This window comes from Balaenoptera ricei, chromosome 11, assembly GCF_028023285.1.
Source record: "Balaenoptera ricei isolate mBalRic1 chromosome 11, mBalRic1.hap2, whole genome shotgun sequence".
NCBI lineage: Eukaryota > Metazoa > Chordata > Mammalia > Artiodactyla > Balaenopteridae > Balaenoptera > Balaenoptera ricei.
This window is the reverse complement of record NC_082649.1, coordinates 34,333,350-34,350,251: the sequence shown is the minus strand read 5'-3', so window position 1 is coordinate 34,350,251 and position 16,902 is coordinate 34,333,350. Positions and strand designations below refer to the sequence as shown.

The 16,902-nt window shown below is 49.7% G+C and overlaps 2 protein-coding genes across 3 annotated transcripts; both read right to left on the bottom strand.

The window, feature by feature from the left end:
* Positions 1 to 2,322: 2,322 nt before the first annotated feature.
* On the bottom strand, positions 2,323 to 6,867 carry TREML1 (triggering receptor expressed on myeloid cells like 1). Of its 2 annotated transcripts, XM_059937464.1 has the most exons (6): positions 6,825 to 6,867; positions 6,306 to 6,638; positions 4,114 to 4,216; positions 3,640 to 3,725; positions 3,093 to 3,145; positions 2,323 to 2,733 (listed from the first exon to the last, which is right to left on the bottom strand). In XM_059937464.1, exons 1-6 carry the CDS (start codon positions 6,865 to 6,867, stop codon positions 2,419 to 2,421), a joined length of 933 nt encoding a protein of 310 aa, XP_059793447.1. In that variant the 3' UTR covers positions 2,323 to 2,418. The 2 variants fall into 2 exon arrangements, with proteins under 2 accessions (XP_059793447.1, XP_059793448.1); XM_059937465.1 differs by lacking the exon at positions 6,306 to 6,638.
* Positions 6,868 to 10,735: 3,868 nt separating this feature from the next.
* Positions 10,736 to 15,392, bottom strand: TREM2 (triggering receptor expressed on myeloid cells 2). The gene is made up of 5 exons (XM_059937463.1): positions 15,285 to 15,392; positions 13,471 to 13,821; positions 11,940 to 12,030; positions 10,995 to 11,188; positions 10,736 to 10,914 (listed from the first exon to the last, which is right to left on the bottom strand). Exons 1-5 carry the CDS (start codon positions 15,322 to 15,324, stop codon positions 10,898 to 10,900), a joined length of 693 nt encoding a protein of 230 aa, XP_059793446.1. The 5' UTR covers positions 15,325 to 15,392; the 3' UTR covers positions 10,736 to 10,897.
* Positions 15,393 to 16,902: the final 1,510 nt, after the last annotated feature.

Sequence of the window (16,902 nt, the reverse complement as noted above, 5' to 3'; positions counted from 1 at the left end):
TCTATTAAGTATTTGTTTTCTAGTTGATTTGTAGGGATTAGGGAAATGAGCCATCTGCCTTTGTATGAGCTGCAAAATTTTTCTTCATTTTGTGTTTTGACTTTTGTTTATGGTATTTTTGTCATAAAGGGAAAAATATCAGTCTTTTTTTAATTTATCCTAATGTGTCAGTTTTAATGTATCTATGAATTCTTTTATGGCTGCTGAGTTTTGTGTAATACTTTAAAGATTTTTGTCCTGTAAGATTATTTTAACTATTCCCCAATGGCCTTTCAAGTATTTTTTAAAATAAATTTTATCAAAATATAATTTACATGCAGTAAAGTACACCTATTTAAATGATGAGTTTTGACAAATGTATACACCCATGTAACCACTACCACAAACATGAGAGAGAACATTTAATCACCCCCAAAAGTTCTTTCAGGCCCCTTTACAGTCATTCCCACCCTACCACCACCACCAGCACAAAATAATCTTGTTATTTTTTTCCTTGTGTTTATGTCTGTGATGATTTCCCCCTTGTCATTTATTTCATCCATCTTCTTGAGTAAAGTTAGCTAACACTTTGTTATTTCATTTTACTTCAAAGAATAAGCTCTTTTATTTATGTATTAGCTATGTCATTTTTCTCCTTTAAAATTAACTAGCTATTTGAGTAAGATGCTTAATTCTTGTTAAGGGTGTGAATTTTCCTCTGAGAACTTCTTTAACTGAATTCCAAAGGTTCTGATATGAAGCAGTCATCTCACCATGTCACCTGCATTTTCTTTGCTTTGTTTTTGTGTTTCTTATAATGAAATTTAGTTTAGTATTCTCATCTTAGAAGTTACTTTTATACCTATGACTCTGGTTGGAAGTCTATGAATACCAACCAAAGCAATGATGGAATTAATATATTTCTCCTTCCCTCTTCTCTACCAGCCAATTGATTATCTTAGTATTTTCTTTTGTATTGTTAAATATACCTTTACTTCTGTCACGTTCTAAAAAGTTCAAACTACATTCAGACCAGGGTAAGTTTCTCCCAGAGGGGTACTTTTTAGACCTATTCTGCCCTTCCCCCACATTCTCCTGCCCTCCCCCACCCCCACCTTGCCTTCCCACCAGGCAAGTCCCCAGTCATCCTAACCAGGGGAAATGAGGGCTTAGTTGATTGGTTAGGCAGCTCCTGCCTCCCTAAATTTAGGTTCTGTCACAGGCTGAGACTCTATCAGAGGAAGCTCAAAACATCCTGCCAGAGCTTCCTGAAAATAGCATCACTAGACTTACACAGTCCCTGCCTGTTCCTTCTCCTCAGATACCTAGACCAAGCTTAGGACCCTTCCAGATGGTCCAGATGGCGAAAACCTCTTTTTGCTTAGTTCTCCATGATTATAAAAGACTGGGTTCCTGAGCACCTCATCTTCTCCATTTAAGTCTCTCATCTCAGTATGGGCAAATATTTTCAAACTGAACAGTTGAGAAGAAATCATGGCAGAAACCTTAAAGGGCCTCCTATCCCCAGCCTGGACTAGCTTTCATTTACACTTAACCATGGCCATACCCTTACCATTTATTCCTCCTCCCCTCACCCCCATGCCCTTTTTCCACTGGACTCGTCCCAGGCTCAGAGTTCAGGCCAAAGGGAACAGAACTACCGGATGATCACCCAGTTGAGAAAGAGCCAGCTCTGGTAAAACTGATGTCTGCAAAGTTCTTTTATTTCCTGGTGCTTGAAAATCCTTTGTCCTGCCAAGGAATAAGCTTGGTATCTATTTCAGTTTCTGATCTTACTCCTGTTTCTTTCCAACTCCATCTCTCATACCCCATCTGTCCTGAATCTCCTTTAACTAATTATTATCCCCCTTCTCCCACCATATGTTGTTACATCATAAGATGTCACTTGTTTACAAGGTATAGAGCAGAAAGCAGAAGAGATTTCTAGACTCAAGAAAATGACTCTATACTTTCAGGTATCCTGATAAAGACACAAAATACTTTTGAAGAGGTCTTCTTGATGCCCCTTAATTCAAATTGTGTGCAGTATTCTGACCAGGGAGGGAAACCACTTCCCTGCTAGCAGAACAGGCAGGAGATCATACAACACAAACTCTGGACCAGTCTTTTCAGTTTTCGGGCCATGTGAAGTCAAACTTGGGCCCTTTCCTTCCCCCTCAAGCATCAAGAGCTCATATATTATCATTGAGAGTTTATTTAGCCCTGTGGTGTAATGGCAGAGGAACTAGCCTGGGGGACTTCCCCAGACACCTCACTCGTTCCAAGTATCACTTACCAGGTGAGAAAAGTCAAGATATTAGATCAGATCCTAAAGACCCTAGTTGCTCTGATATCCTAAGGATCTAGGGCACAGGCTGCGTGGGTGGCTACACAGAACCCTGGGGATGACCTCTGTGAGTTTACAGGATGGTGAACAGCTTAGCTGGGTGGAATCTCGCTATTAGGTGGATCCTGGGCTGGCTCGAAGGAGGCTCCTCCACTCTTGTCCCCTCCAGGGAAGATGACTGTGGCGTATGTCACAGGCTTGGAGCAGATCTCAGCCTTAGGAGGCAGAGGGGGCAAACAGGATGGGGCTGGGGGTGGGTGTTTCCCTGACAGGGAATCAAGAGGAAGGTTGGTGTAGGTGTTATTGTCAAAGGAAGGTGGCGAGTCGAGCCTAACATATGGTACATCCGATGGCACGTCAACAGCCAGTCCAGAGTCACTGATGTGGTGGACCACTGAGGAGGGGGCCTGTAACAAAAGCAGGCAAATCAGGCAAAGAGAAAATGCCTCCCTCTGCCCCAGTTCCCTTAGATGGGAAGCCTAGGACCAGACTGGATCTGTCTCTTCAATCCTGAGTATGTCAGTGGGCAAGAAGGCTTCACTTTGAAGATTTTCAAGCCCCAAGTTTCTCCACAAATCTGGGAAGGTGGATAGCAAGGTGGGAAGGTGGGAGACCATTGTTGCCAAGTTTACAGCATTTAGGAAGAGGGTTTGGACTTCTACCGGGTCGCAGTCTTTTCTCCACCCCATCATCCCGGGACTTCTCAGTGATTGTGGCAGAGGGAGGGTCTGGGGAATTTGGCTGGGGGCCTGCAGAGGTCTCTTACCGAGCCTGAGACTCCACTGCTCTGAAATCGTCCACAGGCAGCAAGCCTGTTCCCTGGCAGGACAGAGGACAGAAGCACAGTCTGCTTCTTATGCTGACTCAGTGCCCCCCTCACGCCCTTCAGAAACCTTGGAAACCTCCGTCCTAGCCCATACTCACCTTCCCCACTCCCACCAGCAAAGTTTTCCATCTCCCCAGCCCCCACCCCCAGCCAGCCCTAACTCTCCCCCCACCCACTTACTGCTTCCACAGCTCCCCTCAACCTGCCTCAACACTCAATCCATCTCCCGAAATCCCCCACCTCCTCCAGTCACCTGTCCCCAATCCCACTGTCTCACCCTCTCCAATTCCTGTTTCTCCCCAGGCCGCCTCCCACTGAATCTCTTTGCTCTCCTCTACCCCTCAGCCATGGGAATTCTAGGGTCTGGGGACCCTTACTGAAGCCCATCTGTAGGGGGAGCAGACCTAGATTCTCAGCCTTGAATACAAGACTGGCTGATATAGGACCAGGGGGCCATTCTGAGATAGGCAGGTGCACAGCTACCTACCTTTCCTTTTGGCCATCACAGCAAACAGCACCACCGCCATCACCAGCAGGCCCAGCAGGAGCACAGCACCCCAAATCAAGGGTCTGCTGAGAGACACAAAGGAGTAGGTGAGCTTAGCCCTGAACCTGGCAGGGAGCTGCTTGCCAGGAATCCTAGAGAAGTGGCACAGAGGTGCAGTTCTTGGTGAGCCATGGTTGGAGAAAGAGATTTTTGGAATGGAATGAGGAGGACAAACTCAGGCAGGGCAGAGAGACACACTGTCAGGGTATCCTGGCTGGAGATCTGGGATGAAGGGGTCAGTGCTGAACTGGGATAGGGAGGTATGTCTGTCTGTCTGCCTACCTGCCTGGTCAGAAATTCCCCAGGAGTGGAAAGAATCATAAAGTTTCTTTTCAATTTAGTCTGGGGCTCTAAACAAGCTGTATCTTCACCACCACCCCTTCCCAGCCTCCCAAATACAGTTCTTGTCAGTACCTCTTCTTATCTCGGCTGGGGTCCAAAGGGCTGGCACTGCCTACAGGATCTGAAGAGGAGGTGTCAGCCAGACTCCTGACCTGATGGGTCTCCTCTTCGTCCTCTTTCAGGCCAGGAGCTGAGTCAGAAGGAAATACTTAATGAGAACATACCCATTGTGGGCAGGGTTCAAGGGCCTATTGAGATCTGAGGGACTGGGGGAGTAGAGCTGAGGAAGGAGAAGTCCTAAGTAAGGAACACAAAGAAGGGGTGCTTGGGATACTCCTTAGGGGCCTCTCATTCTGGAGGTCAGGGAATGGCCTCTTTATGTCTTTATCTGGTTGTGAATATGCTCACTTTCCCCTTTACCACCAGCTCCCAACCCTCCCCCTCTGCATTTCTTCTCCTTCACCTGCTCCCCCTGTAGCCAGGCTGCTCAGACTATGCAGAAACCCTACTGGGTAATCTGTGCCCACCTCCCTACCCAACCTCACTCATCTCATTGGAGACCTTGCTCCTGGCTCTCATCACTTGTTCTCCAAAGGGACCTCAGCCCAGCCTGCTAGACCTCTCCACATACCTGCAACCCTGTGACCGCCCCTGCAGGCTGGCTGAGCCCCACCCCAAGCTCTGCGCTCAGGAGCTAAGGAACTTAGGGTCAGCCCTGATATGACACAATGCCAGCTGATCCTTGCTGAGAGCCTTGCTTGGACCCTGAGACTCAGTTTTGTGACAAGGTTTCTGTCATCCTAACAACATGCTCAACTTCTGTCTGTGGGACTCAGGGTTGGTTTCTCTGGGCCTGAGGATCTGCCTTGGGAACCCGGGCAGTCCTTCTAGACCCTCTGAGAGGAGAGTCTTGCCGTGTTCTTAGAGATTCACCATTCCCACTACCCAACCCATTCCAATCCAGGAACTGGAGATGCTATGGCCCCAGTCTTGCTGTATATGTCCTGATCTCCTGGAGTTTTTTAAATCACCCACATCCTCCCTGGATACTGTGCTCTACCTGCCTGCCTGAACATCCATCCTCTACAGCTGTTGGGGTCCCCAGCACCTGCCCCACTGCAGGTACCTGTCTCCCTGCCACCTATTCCCAGTGCATTGTCTTGTCAGAACTTGCCATTTAGGGAGTTCTAACCTTGAGTTACTAAACCTTAGTGTCAAGGAAGAAGGAGAACAAAGGATGACTAGGGTTAACAGAAGTATATTTATAATATAAATAATAATTGTGGACTCAAGAGGGATTCTAATGACAGCTTAGTCCATCCTCGTAATTAAAAGATGGAGAAAAAACTGAGAGAAGGAAAAATGCCTTCCTTAATTTCATTACTTTGGGCATTTGGCACAAATTACTTGAAAAAGGAAGACCTGAAAATGAAAAAAATGTCAGCATCCATAAGTGCAAGGTAGGACAGTTTCTGCTTCCTCAGGTAGCTGACCATGTTCCCGACAGAACTTTTTTTTTTAAACAATATCCTATTTTTCTGGAAAAAATTTAATACTTTAAAATGTACTTTCAATAAATATTTAGACATGAGAAAGTTATAGGCTGTGAAAATGAAACCTGTGAATATAGTTTCTATACTGAAAATAGGGTTGAGAATATTAACTATTCTCAACCCTATAATATTAACTATTCTCAACCCCATAATATTAACTATTGCTGACACTTTTTTCTGTTTTTAAAACTGAATGAGTTGAAGGAATTCAGGCATTGAATGTACCCTGCCTGTAGGTGAGGCACATACTAGATGCTCAGGGAAGATTTATAAAATTAAATTAGATATAAATTCAATAGTTTTTAAGCCATCAGACTTGTTATTACAGCAATAAAAACCTGGAAGATGTAAAAAAATTAATTCCAGTTGATATGTCTGAATTAAAACTTTGTTTAAAACATTTCTAAGCAAAATAATAGCATCAAGTATGTTGAAAATGCTGGACAAGGAGGCCAAGGCCCTGAGTGGGGCAAGAGAATTTGCCTTCCTGTGGGGAGACCCACTTGTGCGGGAGGGGAAAGGGGACTGCTATGTGGCTGGTTTATCTCAGACTTCTCACCCAGTTTGGTTTCCGTTCCCTGCAGAGCTGTCAAAAGGATATCTGCTCCCAATTCCTCCCCCACAAGGGCCCCTACCCACCAAGGACCCAAGAGCAGCTGGTGGGGCAGGAAGGCAGGTTAGAGCGGTGGTGGCCAGGCTGGGATAACTCACCTGCAGGGAGCACATCCAGACTGATTCTGTGCACAGTCTGGGGCCCTGAGATTCCCTCTACCACGCAGCCGTACTCTCCGGCATCCTCCTCCTGTAGGGTAACCATCTCCACTTGGAGCAGGCCACCCCCCAGGTCAGTGAGAAATACGCGGCTGCTGGCTGGGGCCCTGCGTTCCACAGCTGACGACACCAAGGGCTGGCATCCCTCTGGCAGGAACCGGCACCACACCTTTCGAGCCTTGACATCCTGGAGTCGGTAGTGGCACTGCACCAGGATGGAGCTCCCCACAGGCGCCTGCAGCACCTCAGGGAGGCTGCCAGCCGAGCCCTGGCCTAGGGAAGGAAAGTTGCAGGGATGTTGGACAGGGCACCTCCTGGCCCACCCACTGCGTAGAGGCACAGGGATCTAGAGGTCCACCTTCTGGGCCTACATGTTATTGTTGCCATGGTAATGCCAGTTATTCCTGGGCATGGAGTGGGGTATATGGGGCCCAGAGTGCAGCTCCTTCTGAACCTTACCTGCTAGTCCCAGGAACAGCAACAGGAGCAGGTTGGGGCCCATGGCTGGGCAGGGAGATGTCAGCTCTGGGGCTTGCCTGGGCACTGACACAGCATTCCCCTGGGGGCAGGAAACTTTTGCCTCAGACAGTCACGTGGGGTTCTCAGTGACCATGGAGTGGGAAGCAGGCACTGGTGGGCCCCTCCATGGGTGGGGAGAAGGAGCTCTTCCAAGCCCTGGTTGGTTCAGTGCTCAGGAACTATCCCTGAGGGTAGGAATGGGCAAGGTAGGGTGAGAAGGCCCAAGGAAAAACAGAAGGCTGGGAACCTGCCCCCGCCCCCCCCCCCCGCACCCTGTAAGGAATGAAGAGGGGGAGGAGGATTGTGACAACCAGAGAGCATTAGAGAAAGGGGGAAGATGATCTTCAGGGTATTCCAAATATAGAATCCGATGATGCAGAGCTGTGAAGGAGGGACGTAAAGTGTCCTTCTCATGGCCCAAGGCCATCTTGATTTTAAATTCTGTGTGAGTGCCCCACCCAAGCTCTCAGGAGATCGTCCAGGAAGCCCCACCTTGATGGTGCGCCCTGGGCTGGCCTGTCTTCATTCCCTCAGATGGGCGCTCCCTAGACACTTTGAGTGTGGACCACGTGCTCCAGTTCTAGGATTTGCATTATTGCTTTGATAATTAGTTGGATATTGACCCTCATGTATTCATCTCATCTTCATAGCTTTTCTCTCTCAGTTTCCATCTTTTTTGTTCTGATTCTAGAAGATATCTAGAAGATATCCTCATCTTTTTCTTCCATCCCTTCTCTCCTTGTCCTTCAGATTTTTATCCCTTAGTGCTTTTAATTTACAAGATTTTTTATTCTCCAAGCATTTCTTATTTATAGCATATTATTTTTGTTTCATGAATGCATTATCCTCTCTGTTAGGAGACAGTTCTCTATGAACATTTTCGGGCCTTCCCAGGAAAGGGCACTAACCAAGCTTTGTTCCAGGGCGATTGAAGAGCAAACTTGCCTTGGGAGTTAGAGACAGTGTGTCAGCTCCAGAGAGATTTGCTTCCATCCTTCCCCTCCCTTCCTGGAAAAGATTAGTTCATGTTCCAGAGTAAAGACCTCTCTCTCTCTCCAGAGAGGAAGAAGGGCCAACGTGCCAGATGTTCTATATAAGCTCCAAGTCTCATAATTTGGGGTTCCTGTCCTATGACACAAACCCACTCCCTGCACAGGGAACATCTGGCCCTCATTCACGTCACCTTGTGCAGAACTGGGGTTTGGGGATCCTGCATGGAATGTGAGTAATAAACCTGCTGACACCGGGGGAGCACCAGTGCTCAGAGAGACAGGAACAGTCAAGGTGGGGATGGCTGGGAGGATACACTGCTCTGACCTAGATGGTCACACCTGGAAAGGGGCATGAAAAAGCCACCCTCCCTCCTTCCTCTGTCCTCTTTTCTCTCCTCCTCCCCTCTCTCTGCCTCTCTCCTTCCTCCAGGAGCAAGGGAGTTGAGAATGGGAAACTGGGAGCAGGAGCCTGAGAAAGCCGGCTTCTGTGTTAAGCTGAGCCTCATGGACATGGTGATAGGGTGACCAGCTGTCCCTGTTTACCTGGCACTGGGGGTCTTTCCGGGAGACAGGATTTTCAGTGCTAACACTGGCAGAGTCTCTGGCTAACTGGACAGATGGGTCTCCCCAGTGAGTATTATGGAAGTACGTATATCTGTCCTGCCAATATGTATCAGGCTTTCTTTGATTTCCTTACAAGAGAATTATTTTCACAGTAACAAGCCATGTGGGAGCGTTGTGTGAGGAGGAGACCTCTTTTCAATATTTACTGAGTGCCTAAAACAGATACAGTCCCTGCTGGGTGCCTAGAACAGAGGTGGCCAGGATCCAGGGGGGTGTCCTATCACTGGGCATTAGAGAAGAGGAAGGAAACCAGGGCTTATCCAGGACCTACTATGTGCCAGACATCTGGCCAGGACTTTAATGTTATTCCTTTCAATCGCATAAATACCCACCAAAGTAGGGTTGTTTTGTTTTGGTTTGGTGTTGGGTTTTTTGTTTGTTTTTACATGCGAGGACCCTGAGGCTCAGAGGAGTTAAGGAATTTGCTTACGTCTTCTTAGTAGGAGGCAAACTTGAAATTGGAATACCCCTTCTGTTCAGTGTGCACTGCAGAGAGTCCAAGGCAGGGGCTCCTGATGGCAATCTGAGTCCCAGGGTAGATGTCTCTGACATGGCAGAGCAGGCAGGAGAAAAGGCTGAGCTCCCAAGAGGACGAAAGTTCCAGCGGCACTCCATGACCAGGCACGTCCTGGAGCCTCCCCTTCCATCTCATCACCCTTGGTGCCCAGACGGGGCGGGAGCGAGGGAGGTGCAGGGGGCTCAGTTTGGGCTCTGCTCAGCCTTGGCTCCTAGACTGTGCCTGTGTCTGCAGGAAGGAGACGACTGCCCCAGGACCCGATGGGGAAGTTTCACGTGCCGCTGAGTCAGGGACACCAGGGAAACACAGACTGGACCAGAGTCCTGGAGCTGGGGACAGAGACAGTGGAGCAGCCTAAGCAGGGAGTGGGTGAGGCAGGGCTGGGGCAGGACTGCAATTAGGGGAGTGATGTGTTGACATGAGGCTGGAACACAGGGCTGCCTCAGGGGCTCTTGCCCAGTGATTCAAAACCCCAGGTGCCCACACCCAGCTTAGGGGGCAACGCAGCCCCGTGTGGCCATAGCCAGAGGGGCTCCTGGGCTTCCACCTCTCTGAGGCCCAGGACAGAGAACCTGAGGATGTGGCCAACTTGTTTCCTCCTCTTCGGGGCAACCCACCCTCAGGGTAGTCTCTATCCCATTCTCCTCGCTCCACCTCAGGTGGCATGTGTGTGTTGAAGAGAGAGGTGAGGTTCCCTGAGCTGCCGTGGCTGTTCCCTGTGCCCCGAATACTCTTCCCCCCTTGCTTCCTCAAAGTGTTTCTCAAGTGGTGCCTTCTGACTACTCTTCAGAACTGCGTCATCCCCCGTGCCTCCTGCACTCCCCGTACTCCTAACCATCTGACTGACTGACTTACTGTGTTTGTCTGCTCTCTTCCCACTAGAACATGGCTTTGTGTGGACAGAAATCTTTGCTTGTTTTGTTCACTGTTGTGTCTCCAATGCCTATACTAGTACCTGGCACAGAAAATATTTATTGAATAAATATACAAATAAATGAGTAAGATTGAGCTAGAGGGAAGGACACCTTGAACGCCAAGTGAAAGTAGGATTTCCAGGCTCTACGAGGGACTTTGGGTAAATCCTTTCCCTTTTGAGCCTCAGTTTCCCTTCCACAGGATAAGGGGCTTGCACCAGTAGTCCCCAGCTCTGGTACGCTGCACTCTGCAACCGAAGCCCTTGCCATTTCTCCGGAGGCAGAGTAACATGATAAAAGCAAACCTCTAGGTTTGCTAGAGGTTTGAGTCAGCTGGGAATTGGATGAACTTGAGGGGGGCGGAGGGAGGCAGGGGGCCTGGGGCAGGGGGCCCAGCAGTAATCCTAGGGAACTGATGGACAGGAGGCAGGAGGAGGAGAGGAGAGGATGCTAGAGAAATTCCACAGGAGGAGACAGGGCTTGGTAATCAGATCTCTGGGAGGGAGAGAGAAGAATAAAAAGATTGGCCAGTTTGGAGCCTGTGGGAATGGAGTGACATGATATCCTAAGCCCCTAGGCCCCAAGGAGCCAGACCTTTTATCTTTTCCTCATCTGAATTCACTCTCCTAGCCCTGTAGCAAAAGAGAAGACCTTCATGACGCCCTAAACCATCAGTTAAACATGAAGTCTTGGATTTATTTGTGAGAGTGTTTAATGTCCAATGTCCAGAAGTTGGTAGATGTCCTTCCCACCTCCCATGCACACACACACATGCACACACACACACACACACACGCACACGCACAAATCCCTGCTTCCAGGAGCCAGGAGAAGCCGGGTACAGGCAGAGTGGCCTTTTGCAAAAGCAGAACCAGGAGACTTGGTGGCCAAGGGGCGGGTGTGCAGCAGGCGGGGGTCGTCCGTGCAGACCTCTCCCAGGCCTCTCCTCCACCGTGGGTCCTCCTCTCACGTGTCTCTCAGCTCTGCAACAGAGAGTACTCACTCGGCCCCTCTCAGTCCCACCTCACCAGCCCCCAGCCGCCACCATGCTCTCCAAGCTCACCTGTCAAGGTTTGGAGCTGATAACCTGGGTCATGGCCACAGTCCAGCCCACTGGCATGGGGTGTCCTCCGTTTCTGCCCATGCCAGGCTGCAGCCCAGAGAGCGCTGGCTGCTAGAAGCTTGCTGAGAAAGATGCAGGCCAGGAGGAGAAGGATGGAAATGGGTGGGAAGGGGCTCTCCTCTTCAGAAAGGTTCCTTGGAGAAAAAAAGAGGACATGTGGGAGGCCATGAGGGGACCCACAGACTGGAATCTGCCCTCATAGAAGGAATGGGGAGACACCAGGAGCTCCGGGGGCTGAGGATATCTCCCCATCCAGCACCATCCCTGGATGAGGCTTTGCGGGGCTTGGGGGAGCCTGTAGTCAGGAGACCTGAGTTCCAGGCATGGATCTGCCTGCTGACTGCTTTTAAACAATTACCTCCCTTGCTGAGCAGTTTTCTGCATGATGGTGTGGTATGGTGTGTGTGTGTGTGTGTGTGTGTGTGTGTCCGCATGCACATGTGCACTTCATGGTTATACTAACAGTGTTTAAACACCAGTCAAGAACCAGTCAGAACTGATTCTGGTCCCATCAGGGAAGCAGGGATCTGAGGGTACCAGTTTTGTACTAAAATACTAAAACTTTCATTGTTGCTGAATTGTGGAGATGTCTGAGGGCTGCCAGGGGAGGGGATGGGTGGCCGACCATTCAGGAGTCTTGGAGCAGCAGCTACTTACAAACTGTTAGGGAAGTTGTGCAGTATTTTAACAACTGGCACAGTCATACCAACACACACTGGCTGGTTGGAGGGGTGTTTAGACAAGATCATATGCAGACACTTTAGTGTTCTAATTGCCTTGGAATTTGTACTTCTGGCACATGCCGCCCCCCAGCTGCCACCCCATGCCTTGGCTCTGCAGGGTGGAGGTCTGCCCAGGGATTTTAGGAAAGACCTGTCACTATACCTGGAGATGCTGTGCTCCACGTGGGCATCCTCAAAGCTCTTGGACTCCTCAGGGATCCAGAGATCTCCAGGGTCCTGGTAATCAAGGGGGTCTGTGGGAGACAGAGCCTGTGAGCTTCTAGCCCCCCTCATTGATGCCACAGTGGGGAGAACCTCTCTGGGTAGGGTGAGGCTCTCTGGGACATGGCCATGTGTGGATCAAGTTGTTAACCTCTCTGAGCCTCAGTTTCCTCACCTGTAAAGTGGAGCAATTAGGAACACCTTCTTAATAATAGCGTTGCAGGATACAGTGAGAGCATCCTTTGTAGTACCCATCCCCTCACAGGAGCTCAGTAACTGCAACTCCCACCCTCCCATCACACAGGGTCTTTGGGAAGATCAAACGAAATAATGGGTGTTTTTGAAAGTCCTGTGTGAACAGTCAAGCTGCCTATACCAGCTATGGATTATTGTTATTGTTGTTGTTGTTGTTATTTTTTCCTGCTATCTTCTTGGGAGTCAGCTGAGCCTTAGACCCTGATAGGGCTGAAAATCTGTGTGTCCTCACCCCCTACTCCCATGGAGGTAGGGTTTGAGGTCTAAGGCAGGCAGTGTACCCTACCCTCCCCACCTTAGACGAATGTTACTTTCAACCTTCATTTCCATGATAAGCGGCCATGTTGGGGAGAGGAGTTGGACAAGGGGAGAGTCAGAAAAGGGATACGTAACCTCAGATTTGTTCTCCTTTGGGACACAGCCACGTTCTGGAGACACAGACAGAAAGCTTTCCTGAAGGGCAGCCCCTGTGCAAGCTCAGGGATGAGAAGGACCCCACCACTGCCCGTCTCACCTAGTCAAGCCTGAAATGAGGATCCCAAGCAGTTAGCAGCAGGAGGCTGGGGCAACGGCTGTCACTGACGCCAAGCACTTTTAACTCTGTCATGTCATTTGTGTCTCATGGGAGCCCTGTGGGGTCAGCAGCACAGGCACCGCCACCTCCATTTAAAGATGGGGAAATGGAGGCCCAGAGAGGAGAAGCACGTTGCCCAGGGTCACAGCAGTGTTCCTTTCTAGGGTTGTTTCTCTGTACCAGGTTGGTGCTTAATCTATGTTGGTAGGTCCGTTGGGTGGTTGAGTGAAGGAATAGATGAATGTCCTCCTACTCCTTAAGGACCACCTCAGTGCTCACATCCTAACCAGATGCCAAATGGATAAAGCTGTTTGGGGGAAGCAGGACCACAGCTAGCTCATAAGGTGCCTTGTGCAAATTAGAGAACTGTACCCTTCCTGCAAGTGATGCAGTCCTCCACCAGGGAGCACAGCCTGGAGAGAGACAGCAGGGCTGGATTGTGACCCCCTTGTGCAGTTAGCAACCTGCACAACCATCCACAGTGACCCTGAGTTGACCCTGAGTTGTGGGGTGGGGAGGGACAAGATCCACACTGTGGGATTTCCCAGGGTCCCCGAAAGCCCTGAGAGTGGTCCTGTGCTCAGACACTAAAGACGACCCCAGGCCCAAGGGCAGGCCAGGGTGCAGTCAGCTGCCCACTCACCAGCCAGCACCTCCACCAGGACCTTCCTGAGGGTGTCGGCCTCGCTACCATGGAGACTCTGGCACTGATAGAGGCCAGCGTCGTGGGCTTGAAGATTCCGCAGCGTAATGGTGAGTGTGCCGCCCAGGGCATCGTCCATGATGGCTGTGCTCCCATTGCGCCTCTTCAGGAAGGACAGCAGCCACGAGGGGTGAGTGCTGACCACCTGCTGGCACAGGCCCTCTTCACCCAGCTGGCGGCACCAGGCTTTGCGTCTCCCCCAGTGCTTCAAGAAGTTGTAGGGGCAGGAGACCCTCAGGGACCGGCCTGCCGTGCCCTGGAACACCGTGGTGTTGTGGGCTCGGGACAGCTCTGGGGAGGAGACATTCATTCACTTACCAAGTGTTTATTGAACACCTACTATGTTCAATGAACAGAAGAGACAGAAATCCCGCACTTAAGGAACTCAGGTCTTTACACAAGTTGGGAGAAGGCAGCATAACCCAGGTATGTGTTTATAGGAAGCTGGAAACCAGGAAACCCAGGTCCTGGATCTGGCTTTATCACCATTGGACTTGCTGGACATCTTTAGAGAAATAACTGACCCTCTCTGGGCCTATTTCCAGAGACATTTGGTCTTGAAGTTCCCTCCAGTCCTAGTCCGCTCATGTTCTTCCTGTCACATGAAATCAAGCCCTCCCCTCTCCCCCTCCATCTCAAGAGAGCAGGGCCAGTGGCCCTCTCAGGCCTGGGGCTGCTCCCACGTGGGGCTGGGCACCCCCTCCCCACGCCCGCCATCCTTGCTTACTTTGCAGCTGCCCACGCTCATACCAGCACTGCATTCTCCTCTTTCTGACCTTTAGCTTCCAGCTTCCCTATTTCTGTGTCTTTGTTCCCCTTTCAGGAGGGATGAGTCTCAGAACTATTTTGGGAGAGACATGAGGCTGCTATTTTAGGGACCCTCCTTGGGGTGGGCTTAGAGTGCCAGTCTATTGCCAGGGCAGGGGCTATAAGAGAATCACCCAGCGCCCTCTGCCTCAGCCTCCCCTCTCTTCAACCACATCTTCAACCACATGGTGACAGAAACTTGTAAAAAGGATTGGGGAGCTGGTGGCCTGTCTTTTGGAACCAGAGAGACCTGGTGAGCAGTGCCCCCTCCATACTCCCCAGTCCATCCCTCTGCCTTTGGGCAGGCCAACGCATCCCTCTTCCCCTACTCCACCTCCAGCCAAGAAGCTCCAGCTCCATTGGAACAGTCTCTCCTCTCACCCAGGTATGCCTATTGCTCTGGGGGAGCAAGAGGCACCCTTCCCCAACGAGAAAAGGCCGTCATGTGCAAGAATCTGGGGTGCCAATCCCCCCTGCTCAATCACAAAATCTTCAGCCCCTTCACCTCCCATCCAGGGCTGAGGACAAGAGGACGGAGGGGCACCCCAAAGATGCAGATTACCAGTACCAGGTTCTTTTCTCCCTCCCACGCTGCTACTCTTCTGGGGCTAGTTAAGTGGTTCATAATTTTAGGGGCTCTTACCAGTGCCCCCCAAAACTTCCCCCAACTACTAGCTAGTGCCTGAGATGCCACCATCAGAACTCCTTCCCTTTCTAGGTGTCCGAATCCACCAGCCTCTGACACTTCCACGTACATGAAGAATCTGATGCTGGGGAGAGAGGGAGATGATGAAGAATATGGGGCACAGTGAGAAGAGGGGGTGCAGGACATGCCGAGAATTTCAGCCATCTTCACACTTTGGCTCAGTGCTCCCTACCCACCCACCCACTTGCCATATACTCAAGGAAGGAGAGGGAAAGAAGGCAGCGGAGGGAGGGAATCCTACCTGTGACAAAGAGCAAGATGAGCAGCCCAAGAGGCTCCATGTCACCCTTCTCTTGTGGAGGACAGACGCAGGGTGCCTTGTGCAAGATCTCTTCTTTCCCTTGAACTGCAGAAAGGAGAGGCTCAGGCTCGTCAGGCGCTGCCCACAGGAACTGGCTCCTGGAGGTTGAGCAATCATCAGGACTGGGATCTGGCTTTATGATTCAAGGAGGGGGAGTGGGGTGGGGGAGGAGAGGAGAGGAGGGGCCACCACTGCAGCCCAGCAGCGGGGTGCTGAGGATCCCAGACCTCCAAGAGGACAGCCCACTGTCCTGCCCGTACCAGCCTTCTCAGTCGTTTAGAAGACTACCCTTTCTCCATTCAATTGCCTTAGTATCTTTATTGAAAATCACTTGACATGTAGGTCTACTTCTTGACTGTCTACTCTGTTCCATTGATCTGTGTGTCTATCCTTTTACCAATATCACCCCATCTTGACTACTCACTGTAGCTTTATAACAAGTCTTGAAATCAGGTGATGTGAGTAATCCAACTACATTGTTCCTTTTCAAAATGGTTTTAGCTGTTCTAGTAACTTTGCTATGTAAATTTTAGACACTGTATGTCAATTTCTCCCCCCTACACTCTCCCCAAAGCCTGCTAGGCTTTTGATGGGATTGCACTGAATCTATAGCTCGATTTGGAGGGAACTACACATCTTGACACTACTGAGTCTTCCAATCTGTGGACATATTTCTTCTTTGGGTTCTCTCACCAATATTTTATATTTTCAGCATACAAATCTTGCACATATTTTGTTAAATTTCTATCTAAGTATTTCATGATTTTGGTGCTATTTTAAATGTTTCTAGCTTTCTGTATCTTAGGCAGAAGCAGAGCTCAGAAATCCCATGAATCTTTATCTTACTTTCTGTCCCACTTATGCTCCATTCTGACCTCTTCTTCTCACATCCTTCCTACCTGAGAAAAGGGTATTTTTTATTCCTCTAAGCCTCATAGCAAAGGGCAGGCACCAAGAAATCTTTGCCAATTCATGCATATGAATTCACAGCATGTGCACATCAAACTCTCTCTTCTCTTAGCTTGTGCTAATTTGTAGTTCAATCCCCTAATTCTCATGTCTGAGCATAGGAACATTTCTGCACCACCCCACTCCCAGGCACAGGGTCCTTCCTTTCCTTTTGCTAAATCTGAGTTCAAAGATACCTGCCACTTCACACTTTGGCACAGAGATCTTTTCCCCTCTATTACATCATTCCAGCTGAATGCCATCATTCACTGATGCATGTATTTATTCAACTATCATGTACGTGCTGGAGAACTCAGGTCTCTTGGAGCCTCAGTGTTCCTGGATACAGTGGTGACCGTTGCTGAGGGAAGCCCTAGAACCAGAGGCATGACTGGACACATGATATACTCCTGATGTCTAACTTTGGCTAAGACTTCACAGCTGCTGGGTAATCCTTTTCAGAATGTCCGGAAGTTTCCTAGTAAACTGCCTATAGCAGCTCTTCCAAATCATCACTATCCTCCAATACACAGCTCTACTCCCCCTCCTTCCCTAGAAATAAATCAAGATCAACATAGGTGAACATCCTCACCCTCTTTCAGATTCTCTG

Excerpts from the sequence above, each read along its gene's own strand:
- TREML1 (XM_059937464.1), bottom strand. The coding sequence starts at position 6,867 with ATGGGCCCCAACCTGCTCCTGTTGCTGTTCCTGGGACTAGCAG. Across the intron at positions 3,726-4,113 it reads CCCAGCCGAGATAAGAAGAG|CAGACCCTTGATTTGGGGTG; the intron begins GTACTGACAAGA and ends TGTGTCTCTCAG. Across the intron at positions 3,146-3,639 it reads TGTGATGGCCAAAAGGAAAG|GGAACAGGCTTGCTGCCTGT; the intron begins GTAGGTAGCTGT and ends CTGTCCTGCCAG.
- TREM2 (XM_059937463.1), bottom strand. The coding sequence starts at position 15,324 with ATGGAGCCTCTTGGGCTGCTCATCTTGCTCTTTGTCACAG. Across the intron at positions 13,822-15,284 it reads CATCTTGCTCTTTGTCACAG|AGCTGTCCCGAGCCCACAAC; the intron begins GTAGGATTCCCT and ends TCTCCTCCCCAG. Across the intron at positions 11,189-11,939 it reads GTGGAGCACAGCATCTCCAG|GAACCTTTCTGAAGAGGAGA; the intron begins GTATAGTGACAG and ends TTTTTCTCCAAG.